General features: G+C 41.9%; 1 protein-coding gene across 1 annotated transcript in view; it reads right to left on the minus strand.

The window, feature by feature from the left end:
- Positions 1 to 15,072, minus strand: part of LOC136573523 (cyclic nucleotide-binding domain-containing protein 2-like) — a 118,342-nt gene that overhangs the window by 75,630 nt on the left and 27,640 nt on the right. Inside the window, exon 11 of the mRNA XM_066574803.1 lies at positions 6,444 to 6,521. Coding sequence (XP_066430900.1) covers positions 6,444 to 6,521 — 78 coding nt within the window. The remainder of the gene's footprint in view (positions 1 to 6,443; positions 6,522 to 15,072) is intronic.

Raw genomic sequence — 15,072 nt, forward strand, 5'->3', positions numbered from 1 at the left:
AAGCGCCTCTTTTTTAAATAAATATATATACAGTTAATTTTGTTTGTACTTTCTTGAAAATTCTTAACCCTTTCCAATCCACTGTCTGACCTCTGAAGACATTATGATTTAAGGCTGTACAGCTCCGATGTTGGAAGACGTCCGTCGGGGTTCTCTTACTGTATATTGCCAGCCTCTCTGCTGTCGGTGCCTATCCAACGTGTCACCTCCTGCAGTACTGGCTTTAGCCAGCATATAGCGCCGTTGTGTAACGGCACAAAAAGAGTAAGCCCCCTAGGAAAACCAGGATACAAATTGGATTGGAAAGGGTTGATAAAAAGAAATATGATTAAAAAATTGTGGTAAAGGGCCAGAATCAACTGTGGAGAATGATTAAAACCATGGACAATATTTTCACGTAATCCTTGATCTTAAACAGATTCCAATAGCATATATTTGGTGTCTGGAAAATCAATGTCAGTCTATCTGCTTGTAATTCCTTCACCCTTTTTCACAAGTGGACTCAACCAGAAGCATCAACCACAGAGCAAAATTATGCCATAGCAATTCCATATGATATTAGTGTTGTAATAACTCAAGTTATACAATTATTTAGCCACTGGTGTTGTGTGGCTTCTGGTCACTAATTGAACATACTGGACAACAGAAAGTGACCACCAATCACTCCTTTACATTAAATGCACTTAGCAGGCCAAGTTCAACTATCAGCATTAAAGGTTTATTTTCCATATAAAACCATCTTCCATTGTAGCAATTTTTAAAAATCATTAAAGGGCCACTCAAGCGAAAAAACATTTTTCCATCCCTGCCTCTCACCTGAACTGCTTTTTTCCCCATGATGAATCAGCACAGACATAAATGATCCGCTATAGCCAGTACCAACTCTGCCTGCAGGGAGGACAGTGTGATTATCACTACTTTGTATTTTCACCTAAATAAGCTGCAGACCATAAGTATACAGTCAGGAGGATGAGCAGGGATCTCCTTCATTATAACTGTGTGACCTCTAATCATCAGTAGTAATTGTGTTCCCCTATAAAGAGTCTGTGTGGTATGGTCCATCACACAGGAATTATGCTGCCGGCAAAACTGACTTTTTGAGAGAACATAAAGCCAAGTAAATCTCAGATTGTCAAAATGAGATCACATGACCCACCTGAGGAGAAGGACTGCAAGAAGTTTCTGATAGAAAGGAATAACTAACCAAGGTAATACTAGCCGACTTACATATACTGGGAGACTAGTTACATAATGAATAAAAAAGCAATTCACTGAAGTAGCTCTTTAATATTTACGAATCTAACTGATTTTCAAAAAAGAATCACCCCCAAAATACTCCACCATATTTGTTTGCTTTCACCTAGTGGTCCCGGAATATGTTCTGTAGTTCGTATTCTTTCAGTCTTGTGCTGTAGTTCTTCACTATGCTAGTATACTACGAGTTGGGCCCAATGTCCACTTGCACGCATGGATTCCACTGCTAAATCCCTCAGCGAAATCCATCCGCAGACATGGACAGTAAAATACATTTTCTTACCTGTCCAGATCCACTTTGGGTCTCTTTCGTGCCGGCCGGATCTTCTTTCTTCAGCACGGCGGATGCGTCCTGATGTGCCAGCGACGTGCCGGACACATGCACAGTGCACTTTTAATTTTTTTTTTAATCTCCTGCTTTCCCATGGATCTGTGGCACATCACAGCTGTAGCTGTGCCATGAATCGGACGGTTTCCATTGACTTCAATGGCAGCCGTCCAACGGGATCCACAGAAAAATGGAACATACTGCGATTTCTTCCCATGTATGCGATCCGCACACTGGAAAAAAAATCCCATCCGCATGCTCTAAACTGTTTTGCAATGCATCCCTATGAGCACCTAGAGCTGTGGATCTCCCACGTGGGAGTCTCGCACGGATTATATAATTAAAATCCGCCTGTGGATATTGGGCCTTAGACAGCCCATGTGCAGTTTTGCTATTTTCAGTGACAGGTGAGTATGCACAGTTAAGCAAATAGCTAGTGGGCAGGGAAGAGTATGTGTGCTCAGGTAATGTAGCTTTCCATAAGGAAGTGGGTGGACACATAGTCTAAAGTGCAGGACCAGCCATTTCACCATTGTTAGGTTGGAATACCCTAAAGATCCCACAAGCTGGCAAAGGCATTGCAAGTATGAATTTTAACTATCGACCTGGATATTTAAGTAAAAAAAAAAACTAAAGATGAGGGTTATATGACAGTGCCGAGGAATGGTGTAGTAGACCAGGAGGACTGAGAGCAGAGCAAATGAAAGCTACTATTACAGGGGACTGAAATTCACTCCTGGTGAATCTTCTCTTCTTATCAGCAGTGAGAGGGGAATGAACCAGTAGCTACTGAGTGAGAAGATGGAACGATAGCTGTCTAGTATTGAGTGGACATGGTTATGCTACACAGTTTCTGGAAGAGAAGATGGGTGGGGGAGCTGAGCCTATGCATGTTCTTAAGGGACATAAGCTAATCAGTGTGTAATGTCAAACTGGGACATGAATACTCAGCAGAGTCTTACCGGCACACGAACTGCGGAACTGCAGGCTGGATACAAAACTCACTGGCAGATGAACTCAGAAACAGCAGACATAACCCATGGACAGACATAACACACTGACTGACAAATGCTGAAAACACTCACCTGCAGACGTACACAAATATCCATATAGGATAACTATAGAATGCACGAGGTATTAGTTTGTATTTTGGCGAAAATACTTAAGCCTGCAAGCCCAACTTCAAGGGTCCTCGTTGTCTCGTGGGTTTATACATCAACAAGACAACTAACTCCAGGAAACCTGCCTACTGGGACGATCTTGTGCTGGAACCTAGGGACCTACCTCATCCTAGATAATAAAGGACCCACAGCAAGACACAGTTCACACCATACATACCGAGAGCCACAGACACGCAAGAGCATGGCACTGTTCACATTGAACATCCTGAAAACTGCACAGACATCTCAGAACAAACACTGTTCACACTGGAAATACAGAACAGGCACAGAAAATACAGAAGGTTGCACAGACATGCATAAGCATGATACAGTTCACACGGAACAGAACCTGTACAGACACGCAGGAGCATGACACTGTTTACACCAGAACATACCAGAATACAAACGCAGAAGCATGACACAGTTCACAAGGAACAGAACCTGCACAGAGATTCAGGAGCATGACACTGCTCTCACCAAAACAGACAGGAGAAAGACCAGCAGCCTCTAGCAAAGGAGCTGGTATATATATGAGCACAGACTTTGGGGATTAGCTGACTGGGGAAATCCACACCCAGCCAGCTCAATCATTCCACACCTGTGGGGCTATGCTGCTGAAAGCCTATGTAGTACAACAGATCCCAGCAGCAACCCTAACAGTACCTTCCCTTTAAGAGGGGCCTCCAGGGTTACAGGTACTTAACACAGTGCTGGGAACACCTCAGAGCCAGAAACTTGAATGTAGGAGTGTTACATCATGTATGACCAGTTAAACTAACTGTAGGTAATGAGAAATAGATAAACCAAATATAATTTGATACAGAGGAGTACAAGGATCAGAATGCCAGATTTACCCAAAGCTGACTGGACACTCAAGCGGAGCACCAATTACGAAAAGGACAACCCCACGATGGGAGAGAGAACAGTACTAATCCGGACTATCTGACAACTACCAAACTAACACTAAATACCTGAAATTTATAAACTCAAAGAACTAAAGCTGACTGTATTACAACTCCTAATATAGAGAACTACAACACAGGATTCACTGGCACAGCATCTGGCCAGTACCCAATTAATATAATCAGCAGGAAATGTTCCAGCTAGTTGGGCTAAATAGCATCAGAAAGAATGTGATTGACTCGTAGAGCTATCAATCATATCAGCAAGTCCAATAACAAAACCAATAAACAAAACTGACTGCTGGCTGAGCTATCAATCATCCCAACCAGCCCAGCAGCTACACAGCAGAAGTAATGATGAACCCTCCACTGTCCAGGCAGAGTAAAAATACGAATACAGAAGTCATGGCGTGACCAACGCCATGAGAACAAGAGCCTGCAAACCGAGTATTGGACTGTCGAAATGTATAAGAAGGAAAACTTAATGCAAAATACAGATAAGTGCATCATTTTTTTCTGTAGGGACTAAGCGAAATATGTATGCATTGATTTTTCATGCACAAAGGTTTCCATACTCTTTAGGCTGCGTGTCCACGGGCGTTGCGTTTTAACGCAAGCGGATTTCCACTGCAGGAGAACATTTGCGATTTATCGCAGCTTTTGACTTTAAATGGAAGGATCATTGCGGAAATTCGCACCAAATCACGGCATGCCGCGATTTTTATTACTCGAGCGGAAAATCGCTATGGATTTCCACTCGTGTACATCGGACTGTGTTTTCCATAATTATCCTATGGAAAGTGTTTCATGCGTTACCCACATGCGGATTATTACCGCGGATAACGCAATGAACAATTGCCCGTGGACAGGAGGCCTTAAGGTACCTATTACTATCTACAATAAAACTCTAAATTGAAATCACAACACACTATACCACCTGCTGCATACCCAAGGGGAATGGGGTCTACTAGAAAGCTAGCTTTGATGAGCACATATTAATCCTAAAAGACCAGACACTTTTCAGGGATTTTACCCATGTGGTGGTTTTACTGCCCTATTTTTTTCTTTAGCTACCAAAATTATTTTTTTGGTATTTCTTTTTTCTGTGACATATAGGGCGATTTTTTTAGATCTTTTTCCCCCCCTTTTTTAGTTTTATTAGGGATAAAAAGCTAAAAAAAAAAACTACTTTTTTACAATTATACTAGTTTTCTTTTAAAATTAGTTTTTTTTTATGCTAAAATAAACAACATGAATGGGTTTCTCATTTTGTTTCGGATGTTTAGATATATGATTTGTAAAGTCTTGAAATAAAGGGCGCATACGGCGACAGTTTTGGTTGGCGTTGGGTCACTTACTTTTTCATATATATATTTTTATTTTATTTTGTAGTTTTTTTTAAACTTATTTTTGCAACTATTTTTTTAACACCTATGCGCCCTATGACATCGTATAAGACCTCTGGGGGTCATTCACATTTTCTTTTTTTATTTCATATTTTTTCGCTGTAGCTGGGGCATCCATTAGAGCCACTGTAACAGGGAAAAACAACCCCACTATAGTGACAGAAGTCATTAACAGAGCTGATCTGGGTCTAATAGGACCCTGCAGCTCTGCTGTGGCAGGGGACACCTGATGGGCACATGATCGGCGGGTTAAATAGTGGAAGTAACTAGAGTTGAGCGAACATACTCTGCCGTGCTTGATGCTCGTTCGAGTATTAGCGTACTCGATGGTGTTCGTTACTCGAACGAACGAGCATCAAGCCGGCGAGAGAGAGAGAGAAAGAGAGAGAGACGAACCTAGAAGAAAAAAAAAGCTCGGCACCCGGCGTCCCACATACAAAAATGCACGAGTCTCCCATTGTAGTCAATGGGGTTAGTTACTCCAGTAGAGTTCTCGAATTTTACAAAAATTTCGACTCGAATAACCCGGACCTGAGCTTTTGGGTGCTCGGTCATCTCCGGAAGTAACATTTCTGCTTTCTCTCTTCCTTACATTGCACTCGTTGAGAGTTATGTACCCTGTAAAGGAGACAAAAGCGGCAAAAAAAAACTTTTGCCTTCTCCTCCGGGTCCCTGGTTGCAACAAACAGCTGAAGACCCAACCAGCTCCTGCTAGATGGCAGGAACAGGATCTTTAATCATGCACTGGATTTTTACTATTGGTCGGGATTAAAACCCAGGACCAAGCACTGTAAATTTACTGTGTTTGGTCCCTAAGGGGTTAAAACACACTGAAGAAACAGGGCAGAAAGGTCAGCTTTGGTACTATCAAATATAGTTTTAAGAACTTCTTGTTTTGTTTAACATGAGTGTGAAAAGTAGCTGTCTTGCCTGTAGCAACCAATAAGGTTGGTTTTACCTCTCTGGCAAGAATTTTGCTTTCTTGCTCTGTTGGGGAGCAGGAAATGAAAAGTCCTGTGACTGAATGGTTCTGTCTGTGATAGAACCAAACAGTGCCTGGTGGACCCCATTGACTATAATGGGGGCCACACACTTTCCGCCCAGCTGACCATCTTTTGGCCGGAAGAAAAAGCGCTGCATGCAGTGCTTTTTCTTGCGGTATTCTCAGCCAGGCTGCAACACAACCTCCGGTTGGAGGTTTCGACACAGATGGGAAGTTGCCACAAGTGCTTGTCTTTTAAGTTCTATATAGGCAAAAAATTAAAGATAGGTTTTTATTGGCTCCTAGGAGCGACAAACACAAGGAAGCTATTTCGATACCTGAGACCTGCAATCTTCTTTTAAGAACACTGTCAAAAGCTGAGTATATGGCAGATATTTAGTAACATCTCACCTGTAACTTCTTTGAAGAGAACAGTGGACAAGAAATTCTAATTTCTTTGAAGGCCATGATGAAAACAGGAATAGACCCCTGTATGGAAAACACATTGTTACAAAATGTTTCCAAAACAATGTGTTTAAAAAAAAAAAAAAACAGAGTATTTAAGATAACAAACATAAATTTGCCATCTATACATGTATGCCTGTGTTATTTGCTATATGGGAGCAACTGTTTTTAAAGAAATCATCAGCCATGCCTTGTTCTTTGTGTAACTGCATATTAAAAACAAAGACCTTCTATAAACTCCCAATACTATTAGGAACCCAATCATTTTAATGGAATTTGTATAATAAAAATGTCATTTTGCAGCCAGAGCTATATAAACAGATGCAGAAGTATGAAGAAAGAAGATAAAAAAGCAATATCTAGCATTTTAGCATCGTTCTTTCTATAAAGCTGACTATCGTGACAGAGGGCTATAAATGGTAAGCGGCTTACAGAGGTTGGCCATTTTTTGAAAAGGCAGTTTTGTTAGATGCCACAGAAAATAAGCTGAACACATGGGGGCAGATTTACTATTAGAAATTCAGCAGTTTTCTACTGCAAAGTCCACCAGAAAACTTTTACATGATTTGCACAACATTTTTCATGCGTTTTTAGACACTTTTAGTCACTTTTTACAACTTGTCTGGAAAAGGGGCGTGGCTTTGTTAATAGGGGGTGTGATCTAAATGTGATAGTGTGCACCAAAAAAATCCCCAAATTTTTGTGCGATTTTTGTCATAAACTATGCCAACTAATAAGTGGTATAAAGTTTGACTAGGCAGTCTAAAGATTCGCAAGCTTTATGATTCAGCCACTGCGATAAATCTGGTACATTTAAAGATTGGCTAGTCTCAGCTCGCACTAACTATTAGACAGTATTAGTAAATCTGCTCCATTGTTTCCCTCTGTTAAGACCCCTAGTGATCTGCTGTAATTTGCAGGGATACCAGTTGTTCATCTTCCCAGTGGTGGCATTGTGAAAAATTGAAGTATTACATACCCCCCATTAAAACCAATGGGTGGTCCTTGCAACACTTGCATGTGAGGGTCATTCAGAGAGACATTTTTTGTCTGAGCTGCTTTATGCAGATGGAGGATACAAATACCCAATACAATTATAATCTACAGATTACTTAAAAATCCTGAGTGTGCTCTACAGTCACAGAACTTAGTCTGCTGTAATTGATTTTACTATGGTGTTGTCTGAAATGCAATGTACCCTGAGCACAATCCCCAAAGTTCCTCCAAAGATATTTTTACAACTTTTATAGGATAGTAAGACGCTACTATACATAAGAGGCATGTCAGGTCTTGCAGGACTCTCTCTGCTCATCGTAGCATTATCCAGCAGAAAGAACATATACAGGGTGATTCAAAAAAGTTAAGCTGATTCCTTCATACATGAACTGACACACAACAGCCAGAATTGGGGGGTGGAAACAGGCTGAACTGGATGGGCATCTGTCTTTTTTCAGCTTTGCCTACTATGTTACTATGTAGAATGACATGAAAAGGTAGAAGACCTCGTTTTTAATGCACCTTACAGAAGTTTGATGTAGGCGCCGTTGGTGACTTTAGACAACTTAAAACAAGTTGCAATGGGATTGATAACAGAGGATATGCCAGATGCATTTGGGCAAAACTAAACTACCGATTTGACATCTGCCATGTCCCCAATGGCGCCCACATTGAACATCTCTAAGATGAGTTAAAAACTTGACGAGTTCTTCTCTCTTTTCATGTCATTCTGGCTGTTGTAAGTCAATTCTTGTATGAAGAAATCAGCTTTACTTTTGCGCCATTCTTTTTGAATGGGCCAGTATTTTCTACAGAGTACAAAGTCGGATCAGGATCTCTCTCTGCACAAGTGTCATGATCTGGACTTAAGAGTTTAAAAGAAGTACAGTCTCACTTAACCCTTTCCAATCCAATTTGTATCCTGGTTTTCCTAGGGGGCTTACTCTTTTTCTGCCATTATACAATGGCGCTATCTGCTGGCTAAAGCCAGTACTGCATGAGGTGACACATTGGATAGGCTCTGACAGCAGAGAGGCTGGCAATATGCAGTAAGAGAACCTCGACGGACATCTTCCAACATCGGAGCTGTACAGCCTTAAATCATAATGTCTTCAGACGTCAGACAGTGGATTGGAAAGGGTTAAACCTGCCATTTTAACATTACCAATTTACCAAGAAACTCTATAAATATTCCCCAACAACACATGTACAAATAAAACTTACTATTAAATTCTAGAAACTCATTGTGTACACTGTGGGTAATTTAGTAGGGAGAAAACGTTATTACAAATGCATATTGCAGTGCTCTGATGAAAGAGCGGAGCCGCTTGTTAGCGAAATACACTTAAAATCAGATTTGCTTTGAATAATTCTCTCAAGCATAAAATAACACTACAATAAATTGCATTGCATGTATAGATTTTATGCGGAATAATGAGTAAAGCATATTATTGCTGTCAGCTCTCTCCTTAGTCATTTACTATTGATATCATAAAATCTGCGGTCGTGGCTGACTTCTTTCACATAGTGAAACTTTTTCACTGGAATAAAGAGAACTACACTGCCACCTAGTGTTCAACTGAAAAAAAAAACAGAAAGCAGCTCAAAACAACCATGAGAACTCAAAGGCTGGCTTCATGTAAGTTGTTTGCCTGTTTCCTCTATTTTGTTTTAAATAAGAATTTCCTTTTTTTGAATCTTCTAAGCTTTTACTAAAGGGTCCCAAAGTTAACCAATTTGTGATGCACAGCCTTACCACATTTAACGCGTCATTATATTTTGTCTCTGTTAGGGTACATGCATTTTTCCCTGTCTGATTTTTGGATGGAAAAATTGATTAGAAAATCAAATGGAAATAGCGCCCATTCATGTTAATGAGTGTATTCACGTGTGTAGTGGCCCAGAACACCATCCTGGTCCCCTCCATAAGTGTCATAGATGTTTTGTCCTATGTAGAAGCACTTTGCAAGGCTTGTCCTGTCATATCCAGTGAGTGTGTTGCACAGCTGCGGCGCTTGTAAGGTTAACTCTCATAAAATCATTGCCTGCATGTAGATGTATCAGTTTGTCATGTCATGTGGTATGAGTGAGGGTATAAATAGGAGTGATTGAGAGCGGGAAAGGAGTCCATCTTCACGAGGAGAGAGTGCTAACACAAAGCCACATGGAAGCACCTTCAGCTTTCATATAGGTGAAGATGGAGGAAGAGGAGCAGCATCCTGTAGTGTTTGGAGTGTGGATGTGAGAGGAGTGAGTCCTGTCAACAGAGAGAGAACCCTACAGAAGTTCTAGAACAGGTACCTATTCACACTACAGGCTTTTCCTGTGCGGCTGTGTGCTATCCGAACCAAGTTGCCTCTAAACTTTTTAGAGGTCTGTGAACATGTACCGGTAGGGTTTATTTATACTGACTATATTCCCATGCGAGTTCCATCTGATTGCAATATAAACAAAACTCACACAGAAAAAGAACACATTTATTTAGACTGATGGTCCAAGCTTGAAAAATTGCTGCATGTCCTATTTTTGTGAGAATCTCACATAAGAACAGGATTGGTAATGTGCGGTGTCCCGCACATCAGACGGCACAGAGACGGGTGTCGATGTGGTGTGAGATGCAAGCTGTGCCCTAGCAATCGCCCATATGCATACGGCCTAAAGACATTGTCTGGGACCCTTACTATTTATGACCTATCCTCAGGATAAGTCATTAACGTGTGATCAGTGGGGGTCTGCCGCTCAGGATCCCCACCGATCAGCTGTTTGCTGGGCCAGCTGTCTGTGCAGAAATCCTGGAATCAGATATCGCTGTGCATATTGCAATGGCCCAGATTAGCATAGCTGGTACAGCTCTCATTGAATTTAATAGGAGCTGTGCCTGTAGTACCAACCCTATCTGCTTGTAGTGCTGTCCGCACTCTTGACTGCCTGCAAACAGCCCTTTAAGGCTAGGGCTACACAGCTACTTTGGTTATAACATGTCACACAACCAATGATCACAGTCTAGTACTGTGACCTTCTAATCTATTAGAAGTCAATCTAGGGCGAGTTGTAACTTGCAAGTTTCCACAATCCACAGATCACAAAAAAAATCCAACCTTGCTGAATATTTGCTATCTTTAGGTCACGGTCTTGGTTACTTGTGAATTACAAAGCAATCTGCATGGACTTCTCTATTGGATTAGGAGATTGCAGGACTACATTTTTCAAATGACCCACCTCATGACCAAAGTCACCGTGTAACCCTAGCCGTACTTGTATTCTCCATTAAATTACATTTTTTTTGCTGTAGAACTCTGCATTTTGCATTTCCTGTTATTTCTACTAAAATGTATAACTAAATTGACATTTTACAGTCGTACTTAAAAAAAAAATTACCCCCGCGCTCGTGGGTTCCAGCAACAGTAAAGGACGCAATGTCCGCAAGGTAACTTTAAATCATTTATTCCTTCGGTTGCTACGCGTTTCTGCGGGATAACCCGCTCTCTTCGTGCCTGAAGAGAGTGGGTTATCCCGCAGAAACGCGTAGCGTCCTTTACTGTTGCTGGAACCCACGAGCGCGGGGGTAATTTTTCTTTTAAGTACGACTGTGATTTGTAACCAGCCCGACCACAGCTGTAACCCCAGTGACGCTCTCCGGTGATCGGATTCGGGACTCCAGAGACGTTATAAGCCAGCCAGGATACAAGGTGCCGGTCGACCTTCTAGGTAGGAGGTTCGGCCGAGCACCAGGTGAGTGTTGAAAGCATCTCACAGCTTTGAAATTTGTTTTGAGTGAGTAGGCGCTGATCTTTGTCTTTTCTAAATTGACATTTTATGTTACTGTTCCTCTTGCCATTACACATTGCTGACCAAGTCAGACTGAGCAATACATTCATAGAGTAGCATAGAAACTATCTTGAGACATAAGATGAACATTGACATATGGTTTATCTGCACTTCATAGATTCCCATTACCAGCGTGGGCACAACCACATACATAGAAATCAATACCACACAAGCATCAATCTACGACAAACCTACAGGCCGTCCAGAATATCTAAATGGAACATCTTTCATCCATGATCCATAAAGAAGTCCATCATCTACAATCAAGTTCTACGATATATCTGGATCGGTTCAGACAGTGAAGACAGAAAGCAACATCTGTCATCTCTGAGGAATACATTCCTACAACAGGGATACCAACCACTGGTTATAGATGAGTAGATCCACGGAGATGCAAGGACCTAAGAAGCAGCCAACTAGGATACAAAGAGGAGAAAGAGAACAGCAGGGTGCCCCTAGTAGTCACATACAACCCCCAGATGAACATCTTGAGCAATGTCACTGCTGATCTCCAGTCTATACTCCACAAAGACAATAGACTCTCCTATAAACAGCCACTAACCTAAGAAAACCCCTCGTCAGAAGTACCCTCTCATTATCAACGGAGACCAGCGCTATCACTTGAGTAGCAGAAAATGGAAGATTTGTACCAATATCCTACCAACAGACACAGTCCCCACGTACCCAACACACCACAGGACTATAAAGTCACTGATGCCTTCAGCACATCCTCCAATGTGGTGTACAGGATACAGAGTAACTACAGTCCGGGATGTATCTGCACAGATATACAACAACAAAGAAGCTGGATACACCCATAGGGAACCATTTCACTGGACATGATCAGTTTAATGGATCTAAAAGCCTTAATGTTCAAAGGTTATCTGTCACCTACCATTAGACCTATAAGCTACACTTGTGGGCTGAAAGTAGGTGACCCACTGAGCCTTGGGATATAAGTGTTATGCTTACCTCCCCCGTTGTTATCCTGGTGTGAGCACTACAAGCTGCTGCTCAATAAATTAAGCAGCGCTACAATTGGGGAGGTAAGTATAAAACTTCCATCCCCGGATTCAGCGGGTCACCTGCTTCCAGCCCATAAGCTTAGTCTATAGGGTTAAAAGTAGGTGAGAGATTCCCTTTAAGAATGATAGAGACAGAAAACTTTGGAAAATTGAACTGATAAGAACTCTCCAGACAATAACACAGGGGCTCACTTTAGCGCCTGGGTTTATGGCTCATAATGGCTTATACTGTATGTGACTTTCCAAATTATCACCTCTTCTCCTTTCATCTTATACACAAACCTTTAGGCCCTTTTATTGTTTGGATGCCGGTGATCCAGCTAGAATCTGAATGATTATCATTCAGTGTAACTATATGCCCCGACTGAACAAGAATTCATTCACTTCTCGCTTGTCGTTCAGTTTCTGAATGCAGAAAACTGAGCAACGGATCAGCCCGTGTAAACAGGCAGTCGTTCACTTATCAACAACTGCCTGCTTACTGTGAATAGAGGCGGGTGGGCCGGAACGATCTCCGTCCCACTCCACCTCCATTAACTAGCATTGCTCATATGTAAAAGCACAGGAACGATTATTGCTGGGACAACCTGTCGGGTATCTGAAAATATAAATGCTGTGCTTTGCCTACCATTTGTTGCCCTGCCTTTTTTAATAATGTAAATGACTCCCCCATGTCTCCACTCTGTTGTGTATATATGTATTTCTCCTGATGTAATCTCTGACCTACGCCTAATGAAGAGACCTCAATAGTCTTTAACATCACAGATATTTCTGGCTGACCTGGTACCAAACTATGTTAACTCTACTGCTTTACTATCTTCTAATAGAAAACTCTCTTGCACCCTCTAGTGTTTCTTTTTGGTAACAATATCAACTACTGCATTAGTGTTAAAGGGGTTGTCCCGCGCCGAAACGGTTTTTTTTTTTTTTTTTCAATAGCCCTCCCCGTTCGGCGCGAGACAAACCCGATGCAGGGGTTAAAAAAGAAAACCGGACAGTGCTTACCTGAATCCCCGCGCTCCGGTGACTTCTTACTTACCTGGTGAAGATGGCCGCCGGGATCTTCACCCTCGGTGGACCGCAGGGCTTTTGTGCGGTCCATTGCCGATTCCAGCCTCCTGATTGGCTGGAATCGGCACGTGACGGGGCGGAGCTACGAGGAGCCGCTCTCCGGCACGAGCGGCCCCATTCAGAAAAGAAGAAGACCGGACTGCGCAAGCGCGTCTAATCCGGCGATTAGACGCTGAAAATTAGACGGCACCATGGAGACGAGGACGCTAGCAACGGAACAGGTAAGTGAATAACTTCTGTATGGCTCATAATTAATGCACAATGTACATTACAAAGTGCATTAATATGGCCATACAGAAGTGTATAGACCCACTTGCTTTCGCGGGACAACCCCTTTAAGCTGTCAGCAAGTTGATTTCCACTCCTAGAGAGTGACAGCAATACGATTCATGATTTTGTTTCATCTTTTTACATTATTTAATTGCTATTGAACTTTAAGGCTCAATGTTTATGGGCGGATTTTATTTATAAAATCCGCGCGTGGCCCCCGCACTGCGTCTTGCTGCCCATAGGGATGCATTAGCATCCATAGGGCAGCTAAAAGCATGCGGATGGGATTTCTTCCCGGGGTGTGGGTCGCACGCATGGAAAGAAGTCGCAGCATGCTCCATTTTCCTGAGGGTCTGCCGCACAGACGTCTTCCGCGACTTCCATTGAAGCCTATGGAAGCTATCCGTGTCCGCAGCACACCCACAGCTGAATTTCTGCTCTGCCACGGAACCGCAAGAAAGCAGAAATTTAAAAAAAGATGTTCAGGCAACGATTTAGCGAGCATTTTTATGACAAACAAGTTTTCGCATTTCCTAGCCCAAACCAATTTTTTTTTGCAAATGTTCTTACCCTTGAGCAGTGCAAATGGTCTTTAACATATAGAAATTACACTGTAAGATACAGCATGCCTGTAGGTGAGGTGTAACAGGCAATAAGATTTGTGCTTCTAGCATAACTAATACGGAGCAGAAGGCATTCTCCAGTCCTACTGTAAGGACACAATGAGGACTGCCCAGAGATCACCAACAGCAAGCAGAAACCAACAAATAAGTTGATCAATAATACAGTATATTCACCTCATACAGCATAATAGATGGAAACAAAACAAATGGGTATCTACTGAGAGCAGCAATAAATCATATCTGACAGAAAAGTGGCAAACATAGCAGAAAGTTCTAAATCAGAATTGAAAGTCCACCTGAGTTTAATTCACATTAGACTCTAAGATGATGTCCTTTTTCTGCTCTAACCTGTATATTTCGTATTCCATGAACTCTGACAGTGCTGATCTTGGATTTGTACAACTATTCTCCTGTTTATCAATTCAGATATCTCACTTCGGAAACATCATCTGTTGGCTGTCAGCGGATTGTATCAGTAAGGGTCCATCTAGACCTGCCGATTTGCCATTTGAATGAGAGGACAATGTCAGAGTTAGCTCGTTCGCTCGGGCAGACGGTTTATACAGGCAGATACATCGCTGACTCGTTCAAACGAGAAATTGTTCGGTCATTCATATTCACTGTATAAGTGGATGAGAACAATTGAATGATCGGTATTTAAACCGAACGATTAGTGAACGAACCAACGATTGTTGACTGTGTGCCATGTAAAAGGGCCTTAAGTACTGCAAAGATGTGAACTAGGATTCTCCTTTATTCAGC

This window comes from Eleutherodactylus coqui, chromosome 7 (genome assembly GCF_035609145.1).
Source record: "Eleutherodactylus coqui strain aEleCoq1 chromosome 7, aEleCoq1.hap1, whole genome shotgun sequence".
In the NCBI taxonomy this organism is placed as follows: domain Eukaryota; kingdom Metazoa; phylum Chordata; class Amphibia; order Anura; family Eleutherodactylidae; genus Eleutherodactylus; species Eleutherodactylus coqui.